The sequence below is a fragment of the Myripristis murdjan genome, chromosome 13 (genome assembly GCF_902150065.1).
Source record: "Myripristis murdjan chromosome 13, fMyrMur1.1, whole genome shotgun sequence".
Lineage (NCBI taxonomy): Eukaryota > Metazoa > Chordata > Actinopteri > Holocentriformes > Holocentridae > Myripristis > Myripristis murdjan.
The window spans coordinates 38671141-38682962 of record NC_043992.1 but is presented as its reverse complement, the minus strand read 5'-3'; the positions used below and the strand labels follow the sequence as shown (position 1 = coordinate 38682962).

General features: G+C 43.2%; 1 protein-coding gene across 2 annotated transcripts in view; it reads left to right on the top strand.

The window, feature by feature from the left end:
* Window positions 1-2069: 2069 nt before the first annotated feature.
* rasgrp4 (RAS guanyl releasing protein 4) overlaps window positions 2070-11822 on the top strand; it is a 17224-nt gene continuing 7471 nt past the window's right edge. Inside the window, exons 1-6 of one of the 2 annotated variants that reach the window (XM_030067180.1) lie at window positions 2070-2545; window positions 8494-8669; window positions 10567-10678; window positions 10919-10981; window positions 11090-11221; window positions 11358-11499. In XM_030067180.1, coding sequence (XP_029923040.1) covers window positions 2529-2545; window positions 8494-8669; window positions 10567-10678; window positions 10919-10981; window positions 11090-11221; window positions 11358-11499 — 642 coding nt within the window. In that variant the 5' untranslated portion in view covers window positions 2070-2528. Of the gene's footprint in view, window positions 2546-8493; window positions 8670-9717; window positions 9773-10566; window positions 10679-10918; window positions 10982-11089; window positions 11222-11357; window positions 11500-11822 lie in introns of those variants that run through there. The other variant, XM_030067181.1, reaches the window with a different exon arrangement.

Sequence of the window (11822 nt, the reverse complement as noted above, 5' to 3'; positions counted from 1 at the left end):
TGTGTGTGTGTGTGTGTGTGTGTGTATGGGGGATGTGTGTATATGCATAAGATGCTGAATGTCCAAAGTGCCTCCCTGTCCAGCCTGAACAAGCCTCTCTGTGGTCTGAAAAAACATTTTAGTCACTGGCACAAACTGTCTACTCCATACCCTGCCTATGATATGTCTATAATACACCAGGCTATAATAATAAGTATTAATAATAATAAGTAGTGTGACAGAGTATTATTTTTGCAGTATACAGACATCCCCATGCATACCCTGCTTATGGCATGTAAAAAAAAAATGTTAGAATCTGACTGTAATGCTTTAATTGATCATCATTCTAACCCGCAGCCTCTCATTGCTCTCGGGATCATAAAGAAAAACACGAACAGTGCGGTCTGCAAAAACGTAACTACGTTCCAGAGGGAAGCAGATGGATCTGCATGAGTGGCACACACACACCCCTCCCGGTCATTCAGACAGCAGAGATGCAGCAGACAGAAAGAGCAGACACACACACACACACACACACACATGACAGCGTGTGCAGCTTTACCTCCTCAGTCTCCATCTGTCATCTTGCAGCATGCTCTGCCTCGCGCCCATCTCCCATAGCAACAACATCTGGAGGTGGAGGAGGATGTCACTTGGCTTGGACCGCAGCTCCGGGCTACAACTCCGGCAGGCGGAGGAGAGAGGAGGGCCGGGGAGGGCCGGGGAGGGGTGGGGGGGGGGATACGCCACTGAAGCAGAACGAACTTGAATGCTGGGAGTCGGAGTCCTGATTCAGAAGCGGCCTGCGGCTTGTTTTTTTTGCCAACTCATGAACCCCCATTAACCTGCAGTAACTGCGTCCGGCCGCACGGTGGCAACGTTCAGCAACTCTTCTTTCCACACTACAAATTTGCATTCGTCAGCCATGGGGGCGAGGGGGAGGGGGTTGAACCGACACACACACACACACACACTCACACTTACACACACAGAGGCGAGACAGCAGCCATACAGTTAAAAAAAAAAAAAAAAATCCCCTGTCTGTCTCACACACAGGTTACAGGTTTGCACTGTGTTAAAACTGAAAGCTGTTATATTAGGGCTACTATGTGTTTTTTCACCTAATTAGAAATGTGTAGCAAAATAGCCCTCGCTGAGCTGTGTGCAACTCTTCCTGTTTGAGAGAAAGCATTGCTTAAAATTACAGTAAGATTGCCACACTGCCAGGAAAGGACATTGAGTGTTTTTTTTGTTGTTTTTTTTTTCCCTTTCCATGTGTGGTCAGTGACATTTATATGAAGCATAAGCCCGGCTTCTCTGAGCTTCTTTCTAATGCAAATCCAAATGCATTTGAGGTGTTTGGACATGGACTTGTGCATCTTCCCTAACTTTAAATGCCATCTCGTGCCCCCCCCCCAGCCCCCACCAGCTCAGCTTCCTCCAGCATGCAGCCACCTCTGCAGCCTCGGGGACATTAATGTCCCCTGTTCGGTCCCCTCTTCCTCTTGGTGTGTTTAAACAAGGATGCCTTTGAGTCCCTCTGTCCAGCTGCACAGTTACATTCAGAAGCACAAACACTGCCTCCCTGTGTAATCACCCCAAGAGATGGACAGAGAAATGACAGAGCGAGTTTTAAGAAAAAAAAAAAGGAAGAAATCAGGATGGCAGGAGTGATTTGGGAGATCATGCAAGAACAAATGAACATTCAAGGACTGAATCCAGACATGTGATCAGATTTTCTAACGTTTTGCAGAATTCATTCTCTTCGATTAAAGCTGTGTCAAAAAGCGGCAGGCGGGGCCTCGCTCTTTTGATGCTCTGAAAGAAGAACCACAGATGTTGCTTCCTGAGGTTCAGTGGCACTCAGTTGATTGCTCATCACTGTCTCGTTGAAACTCTCCTCCTCCTTCCTCTATTGGTACTCTGCTTATGTTTACTGTTTCTCTCCTCTGCGCTGAGCATTTCTTTCCTCTCCCCTCCCCCTTACACACAAACACTCACACACACACACGCACACACACACACACACACACACACACACACAAATGATGTGAGTTCCCCTATCTGTCAGAGCCAGTTCCTCCATTTAAGATGCTGACTTGTTTATGTCAAAGAGAGGACTGACAAGTGAATGACTTTGGCTCGTTGGTGAGGCTCGGACCCGGCTGAGGCTTTTCTCTTGTGTCTGTCATTTAGCTGAGGGAGTGTAAGTTCAGTTTTGTTGCTAATTTGTGGTTGATAGATATCTCCAGAGAGCGGAGAGAGAGCAGAGAGGTTGACTGACATTCGCAGTGGACTGATAGGAGCTGGGTTGAAGTGTGCAGGCTAGTCCAGTAGATGAGTGGTAGGCGGGCAGCCCTCACCCCCAGCAGTTCTCAGCCCCGTACCCGCTCCTGTTGTCCTGGGCACATAAACACATAGAGGACGCAGAGCAGCAGAAAGAGGAGGAGGTGGAGGAGGAGCAGGGTCATCCATGGAGCTGTGAGGGACACAGATGCCCAAGTGTGGATCTTCAGCAGAGAAGGAGTGCCTTGGAGAAGACATCTGCGATGAACAAAACCAAGAGGTAATGAAAAAAAAAAAAAAAAAAAGAGAGAGAGGGTGCACGGGGACAAAGTCTGGTGCACTCAGACCCACTTTGCATGTCTGTTTCTTTGCAAGTGTTTGCAGTGTGAAGTACCAAGATGTGTCAGCAAGCCTTGTGTGTGCGTAGCTGGGATGTGTGAAGCCTGAGGTTGTCGGAGGTACAGTGTGGTTTGTGTGAAGGTTGTTGAGAAGCCTGGAAAAAGGAGGTCATTTAAGTTTTATTTTACGCTCAGTGTGCAGCCTGCAAGGGAGCTCGCTTGTTAAAACCGGCTGCAGACGTACCAGTCACACAGTCTGTTGCTAATGTGTTTGACCTGCATATGAGTGAGGAATGGTGTCAGCTGGACTAATGATTTGTACGTACTGCACATTCCTCACTTGTGTTCATAGTTGCGTGTGTCAACAGCTTCCAGCTCACCTTTCCATTGCAATTTATTCTGTGGAGCTAATCTGCATGGACTTGCTGTGACATAAGACTACAGATCATGCTTTACTGTTTTGGTCATCATATTTGCATTTGATACTTCTTTACTGTTAATTGGTGAGAAACTGTAGCATAAGCAGTCTGTGCTTTTTCTTTACTTCGGTGGTTGTGACCACAGCTCTTATCAGATTTGCCTGGAACTAAGGGCTCATGTAGACTTTAAGGTAGTCAGACACGATATGGCAGTTACCTTAGTTTAAGGTGGACTGATGGAATTGTGTCCCCTGAGGTGCTTAGATGTTTTAAATCAGCAAGATGTCCCGATGTGGGCTAAAGCATCTAAAATGGAAATGTGATGGGGTCTCTTCATCCCGTGTCGTCCCTCTCTATGTCCTGTCTACCTGACACAAGAGAAAGTGCCAGAAAAAGAATGAGAAATCAGCACATAGTAACCGCTTCTGATTTCATTCAGTTGCACAAATCATCCAAAAAAAAAAAAAAAAAAAAAAGGACCGGAAAACAGGAATGCAAAAAGGAAAGGAGACATGCAATCTGTATGAGTGAAAAAAAAAAAAAAAACGGTTGAAAAATGGTTAAAAAAAATAATAAGGGAAACAAACTAAATTACTGATGCAGGTAATTACAATGAAATCACAGGGAGTTTGTTTTCAAAGAGGAAAAGTGTAGGCGTGATTTCATTGTGTTCTGACTGATACCTGTTGATTCCAAACCAGCTGACGTTGAAGAACTTTATGGACATTTGAAACAGTTTCTGCTGATAAGTACAAAGGCTGGTACAGTCACTTCATGTTGGACCAAACGGATGAATGGCTCATTGCAGTGGATGTGTCCCGTGATGCAGAGGGAACAAGATTCCAGGTTGTGAGAGGGGCCGAGGGAGAAAGAGCAGCACACAAACAAGGCCTTCAAAGGCCCTGGCTTCAATTAATCAATTAAGGAAAGAAAGAGAGGAATTTGCATATCCCCCCCCTACCAGTGTGTGTGTGTGTGTGTGTGTGTGTGTGTGTGTGTGTGTGTGTGAGGGAGAGAACAGGGAGGGGGGGGGCTGAATCTGTAGCCAGGAGCCGTGACACGGATGGGAAAGGGAGTGAGAGGGGGATTTCCTAAGAAAAAAGGAGAAGCTATTTTCTGAATGGCATGAATAGAGCAAGGATGAAGGAAGAGAAAAGAGCGGGTGAAGGAGGAGTCAAGGAGGAAAAGGAGGTCTGAGTGGTGTTGCTGAAATAAAACCAACTTATATCAACGATAGGAGGGAAGCAGATAAAGACAACTACGAAATATGACAGGGTTTTTTTTCACAGAGGGGACATTGCATGGACGGCTGTGAAATACAGTGGGAGTATTGTTAAATTTACTCAGGATCCGTATCTTACTCTAGGAAAAGGTGAATGCAAATGCACCAAACAGTGAGGCCAGTTGTGTTTGGATTTGCATGAGAGTCCACCTACACGGCGATACTATTTACCAGCCCCAAAGACACGAGTGCCTTCAGCTGGGCGGCCTCACTTACACAGAAAAGAGATCATTGATTGCCTTACTGTGCATTACCGGCTCAGCACCTGGGGGAAATTCCCTCCCAAACGTCACAACACGAACACGAACATTTCCCTCAGCACTTGTGCTCACAGCAGCGTGTGTCTCCTGGTATGTGTCGCAGCCCTCAGAGATGGTGGTGGATTCAGGCTGAGTCAAAGAGAAAGAGAGATGAAAGATTGTAAAGGGCACTCGGAGAACGACGTGACTAACAGTCTAAAGGTAGAGCTGACATGAGCGTCAGCCAGACTCTTGACTGTAAACCTCAAACAGGTGGCTCCAGCTTAGCAAAAATGAACCCCCATCACTCTTGAGTCTAAAATATAAAACTCCCTGACTTTTCCATAACTTCCCATGACTAAAATCTTGAATTTTCCATGACCTATATAAACATGACATGCACGATAGAACTGATATCTATATACATTTGCATTGTCTCCATCTAAATAAACGAGCAAACTAAAAATAAATAGCAAAATGTTTTCTTCCAATTCTGTATCAATTCTGTATCCCTTTATATTGACATGTATCACCTCTGCACTTTATTTCCATACAATGTTATGATATCATCAAGTAGACACACTGTGCTAAAACTGTTATGAGTCAGCTACTTATAAGATTTTTAATTTGATATGTTGCCTATTTTATTGGTCTACCCAGGGTTTAATGTATTGTCGTAGGATAAGTTGTATTTCTTGACGTAGTTATACATTTTCAGTCAGTTAAGCGATAAAAATTCAAAAATCATGATGCATATTGTATCTTGAGGTGCTTGCCAATACCTAGACCTTAGTAACATCATATTTTTTTCTCCCTTGACCAAAATTTTAAACACCCTATAACCTATACATACATATAATTGTACATATATTCATTGATTTTCCATGTCCACAAATAGACTTTTTGCCCCTTCGACTTTCCGGAAATTGCATCCGTGCTTGTTTACCTCGTCACACATGGGCACGCTATCCTAATGCAGGAGTTCCCAAATGTTTTCATGTCAAGAACCCTGGACAAAATGCATGTGCAATAGACCATGGATGCCCAGTTGAGGGGATTTTGCCCCTAAGGAGTCCCATCTGAGAAGACTGTAGGCAGGGAGAAGACAAAAGTAACAAAAGTCAAATATTCACCAGACGAGGTTCACTATAATTTAAAGCAGTCAAAATCAAAACAGAATGCCATGAAGTAAAATGCCAAAAGTGAAATTATGGTATTCGTCATTTTTCCGGGTACCGTTTGCAAACCCTCTGTTGGTTCTAATCTCCAAAACCCCGGTTTGTGCACCGCGGTGCTCATGTTCCTGTTTGCTGTGATCCTGTTTATCGCTGTCTAAATGATCCTGCAGGACGGCCAGTGATGCTACGCGTGCGCTGTTGGTGTTGTGAACTCAATCACCAGCTGGTATCATGAGGCAAAAAACAGGAGGAGGAGGAGGAGGAGGAGGAGGGGAAGGGAGGGGAGGGGAGACGGGCCCAGTCGGCTTCCAAAACCTGACCTGCACGCTGGAGCCAGGCCGGTGACTGGCAGTGTGATAGGGTCAACAGTGAAGACCACCATCAGGGTGTCTACAGCCCTGACTAGCTGTGTGTGTGTGTGTGTGTGTGTGTGTGTGTGTGTGTTGTGGGGGGGTATTGCTAAGTGATGCTGTGACAGCAGCATGGAACAGCACGTACACACAGGAGGAGAGCTCGTGGTATAAATAGACTACCAAACGTCACCCGCAAGCCTGTATGAAACTGTGCAGCCATGGGTGTCTGCTCATGTGTTGTGCATAAAGCAATGGAACGTGCTTGCTGTGCGTGTGTGTGTGTGTGTGTGTGAATAAAATGTGGATGTATGTGTTTTAGTCTGTGTGTGTGTGTGTGCACACAGACAAAGGCAGCTTCACAGAAGGGGATGTAGGTCTGGTCATTCAGGGAACTTGTTGCAGATTCTGTGAAGTCGATGGTGTTTCCTGGTAATGTCATCACAGCAGCGACAGAAACAGACCACACAGTGACACAGTGCTGCGCGTTACACCCTGTTTCTCACCAGGGCGAAAACCCCACACTCTCACACTCAATCTGACCATGGCACCAGTGTTTTACCATTTCCAGGCCATTCAAGAGGAAAATAAGTAGCACAACTCTTCTCATGCAAAATAAATATGCAATGTACATATTTATACTGTATTTAAATTTATTAACATTCACCAAACGCTTTCAGTGACAAGGCCTCCATCAGGATGGATCTCTGACAAGGCCTAGTTGCAGTTGGTGGGGTAATAAATATGTATATTTTTATAAGAGATTTGTATGACTTGTTAAACTGCTTCCACCAGTTCATGCCTTGCTTGTGTGTGCGCTGTCTCTCGAAAAAATCATTTCCTGGGGGACACAGACACACGCTGTAATCACACTGCAAAAACTCAAAATCTTACCAAGACTATTTGTCTAATTTCAAGTCAAAAATGTCTTATTACTAGTCAAAATATCTCATTACACTTAAAATAAGACATGATCACCTCAGAAGTAACTTGTTTTTAGACAATTGTCTCTTGTTTCAAGTGAAAATTTGCTTGTTTCATTGGCAAAATTTGTTTCTTGTTTCTAGCTAATTTTCACTTATTTCAAGTGAATTTTCACTTGAAACAAGTGAAAATTGTCTAAAAACAAGTTACTCCTGAGGTGATCATGTCTTATTTTAAGTGTAATGAGATATTTTGACTAGAAATAAGACATTTTTGACTTGAAATAAGACAAATAATCTTGGTAAGATTTTGCGTTTTTGCAGTGTAAGGGTGTTAGTTTCATAGCTTTCAACAACTAAATGTGGCGGTGATGGTGAGGAGGACACACCCTCGATCAAAACCAGGCCAGAAAATGATATTGATGCTAAAGGCAGGGTCTGTCTTCCTTCATTTTATCTGCAAGATTGAAATAAACAATACAAATTTACCTGCAAAAAGTATGGGGGGGAAGTGAGAATTATTACAATAACAGCTTTTTAAACTGAGGCCATGATCTAAATGGAAAACATTTACACACTGCAAAAAGTCAAATCTTACCAAGATTATTTGTCTTATTTCAAGTCAAAAATGTCTTATTTCTAGTCAAAATATCTCATTACACTTAAAATAAGACATGATCACCTCAGAAGTAACTTGTTTTTAGACAATTTTCTCTTGTTTCAAGTGAAAATTTACTTGAAACAAGTTAAAATTTGGTCCCAATGGAACAAGCTAATTTTTACTTGTTCACTTGTGTCACAAGTAAAAATTTGCTTGTTCCATTGGCAGAATATGTTTCTTGTTTCTAGCAAATTTTAACTTGTTTCAAGTAAATTTTCACTTGAAACAAGTGAAAATTGTCTAAAAACAAGTTCCTTCTGAGGTGATCATGTCTTATTTTAAGTGTAATGAGATATTTTGACTAGAAATAAGACATTTTTACTTGAAATAAGACAAATAATCTTGGTAAGATTTTGATTTTTTGCAGTGCATCAAAATATGGATTGTGGTCTATTTTGTTGCTGAAATGGGTTAACAGACATGAATTGGCCAATCCATGATCAGTCATTGCTCTCTGCTCTTGTAAGATTTTCAAAATCAAGCAAGACCCCAGCAGTTATATCAACATTTATACAGACATCTTAAATTGAGTGCCTGTATTCTGCCCAACATGCTGATCTTTGTCGTATTAAAAGACGTTTCAAACAGCTGGGGCTCCGTGTTTTGAGTCGTGTGGTTCCTGTAAACGTGTGCCATCGCTCTGCCTGCTGGTGTGATGGTTCAGAGCGCCGAACAGCTACAGCAGAGCTTATCAGATCAGGGGAGAGGAGTTTTTTTTTTTTTTTTAAAGGTTGACCTATACTAGCTCACCACAGAGCTGCACTGCTCATGTCTATTTATGGTCCTGTCTTTCTCACACACTTTCTCTCTCTGTGTCTTTGTATGCACTTTTCCTTAGGAAACCCCACGTGGAGAGCCCTGGTGTGTTGAAGAGCAGAAAGCTGGTCCAGCGGAGGAGGAATACATGTCCCAGCCCTCAGGACATCAGCCGGGCCCTGCAGAGCCCGACCTCCAGCCCCAGTGCCAGTGCTGCCAGCCTGGATGAGCTCATACAGCGCTGTCTCAACTGCTTCGGTCAGTGCTGGTCTCTGTGTGTGTGTGTGTGTGTGTGTGTGTGTGTGTGTGTGTTCACAGTCCCCAAACTTCATCCTGTGGTTTTGCCCCGTATCGCCTCCAGATTATATAAATGAGGAATGAGAGACAGAGGAGGGAATCCAGGGTAAGAGAAGAGGGCAGGGAGGGAGAGACAGAGAGCCGTCATACAATCAGGCTTTGTTCTTTTGGACCGCAGCAGCCAGCCAGCTCTTCCCAGGCTCTTCTCCCACACACACAAACACACACACACTCACACACACACTTATCATGATTAGATTGGTCACTGACCCTTATTTTTGTCCCCCTTTTATCCCCATTTTACCAAAATCCTTAACAGACTGTAGAAGTAGCACTCTATATATAACAGCATATGATACATGGTGAAAGCTGGGTGCAAATACTTATTTATTTATTTATTTATTTATTTAGAGAGGACAGTGCACATTAATTAACATTGCTGGCATGATGTTAAAAAAAAAACATTAAAATATACATAAAGGGACACAAGGGTCATAATACATGAAAAACAGGGACACAGGAGACATAAAATTAGAGTAAAAATACACCATATCCATGTGGGACACAGAGACCGGCAGACAGTGACACAAAGGAGGGACAATCAATTATGCAATTAAATAAAACATACATTTGACACGTTCATTTTTTTTTTTTTTTCATTAATTCACTTTTTTTTTTTTTTTTTTTTAACCCAGTGGTTCTCAACCTTTTGGGCTTGTGATGTAACCCCTTAAAACAAAACCAGTGGCTTCTTCCATCCCCCATCCCAGGCTGCATTCACTCGTTTACCAATTTAGTGGTTTTGTCATTTTGGCTTATTTCATTAAATGTCATTTTGGTCCTCAGACCTTCATGAATGAAAGCCTCTGTTTCCTCGGATGTTGAACCGTTTATGTTTCTTGCACACCTGTCCCTTTGTAGGAGAGCATAAGCTTTTTACATCAGTGAACAGTCCTATGTGGCTTAAAACAGAAAGACCTTATTCTTCTTCAGAGGTCTTCAGGTAGGTATATCCTATCCCAGCATGCACTGGGTGAAAGGCAGCGACACAGCCTGGACAAGTTGTAAGTCTATTACAGGGCCGACACAGACTCTCTCTTATTGAAACCTGTTAAATTTGCATCATTTTGCATAAGTTACAGAGTTACAGAGCCACAAGACTTGTTCTGGTAATACATTAATATTGATTTCAAATGTGTAATGCCAACATCATTTGCCAAATTGGTATGATTATGTACGGTCCAGCAACATGCCACTGCAAAAACGCAAAATCTTACCAAGATTATTTGTCTTATTTCAAATCAAAAATGTCTTATTTCTAGTCAAAATATCTCATTACACTTAAAATAAGACATGATCACCTCAGAAGTAACTTGTTTTTAGACAATTTTCACTTGTTTCAAGTGAAAATTCACTTGAAACAAGTGAAAATTAGCTAGAAACAAGAAACAAATTTTGCCAATGAAACAAGCAAATTTTCACTTGAAACAAGAGACAATTGTCTAAAAACAAGTTACTTCTGAGGTGATCATGTCTTATTTTAAGCGTAATGAGATATTTTGACTAGGAATAAGACATTTTTGACTTGAAATAAGACAAATAATCTTGGTAAGATTTTGAGTTTTTGCAGTGTGTACATGGTGTACATGCTTTTGAAAAATGTGAGGAATCCAGAGCGCCTGGAGGAAAGCCATACAAACATAAAAACCCAACTCAGAAACTGTCAAGGCCAATTGCATTGAACTGAACTGAAGCCCGCAGAGGTCCCACCATGCCACCCTTATTTATATCTATTTTTTCCCAATTAATCACTGTCATGGTGTGATCTTTGAGCAGGAACGCTTTGCTTTGCTTGCAGATTCTGAGGGGAAGCTGACGAGCCCCAGAGGGTCCCAGCTGGTCCACATGACCCTGATGATGCACAGCTGGGTGGTGCCCTCTCAGACGTTTGCCCAGAAACTTCTCAGCCTATATCCTCCGCTGCCGTGCCCCCCTTCCCCCAGCCCGCCCTGGGGCCCCCAGCTCACTGCCCCCCCAATCACATGTCCAATAATCTCCATGATCAGGAAACAGGCCTGGCTTTGTTTTGCACTTGTTATGTACCCAAAGCTGATTTGTAGTTTGTGTCCCTGCTGCTGTGTGGAGGGTGCCGGGTGACGTTTTTTGCTGTAGCTCTGCGGTGTGTTGGTATCCTTGACTTTCTCTCTTACTTGTAAGGATTGTCCATCTGACAGGAGGGGAGCGAGACGGCTGCAGATCTGCCACCTCATCAGGTTAGTGTGCGCCCTTTTCAGGAAACACCAACACCAACATGTATGTGTAAGGACTAGTTATGCTGCCATATTTGTGGTTAGTAAACATGTTTCCTGTTTCATGGTAAGGCAGTGGATCAGCCAGTTCCCTATGGTGTTCGAAGCAGACCCCCTCCTCGAGCAAACCAAGGGGGACCTGTGGGCTCTGGTTCGGTCAGATGGAGAGGAATCACATTCTCAGCTCATCGACACCTCTTGCATGTGAGACCTGTTGTAATTACCCTCACACCCTGGAGGAGCTGTACCTATTTACATTTCCTGAACGTGCCTCAAGCACTATTGCTATAAATAGAAAGCTGGCTATTTTTGTCATGTTTGCTTGACATTATTTTTGCAGAAACCCTCATGAGAACATATCCCAGGCGCCCTCGCCCTCCGTGAAGAAGAGGAAAGTGTCTTTGCTCTTTGACCACATGGAGCCGGACGAGATGGCCGAGCACCTCAGCTACCTGGAGTTTAAGAACTTCTGTAACGTCTCAGTGAGTTCAAGAACGTCTTCCCGCTTAGTGCTGTGCTCAGTCTGGAGGAATTACTGCTGGGCTTTTAACGCCGCATCATTTCAGCCATGACTTGGTGTGACCTGTTCTGAGAACTGTTCTGTTGATGCCATCATGTTGATTCCCATATTCATTTCCAAAACAAACACTGAGTGAGTGATGGACAGTGGTACAATATGGTACAATACTTAGCAAAATACAAAGAAACATGTAATAATAGTAGCAGCAATTTGTAGCTGTAATGTTATCTTACCTGCCGGGGAATAAGGAACCTTTTTTTCTTGAGGATGAAGTACAAGATCATG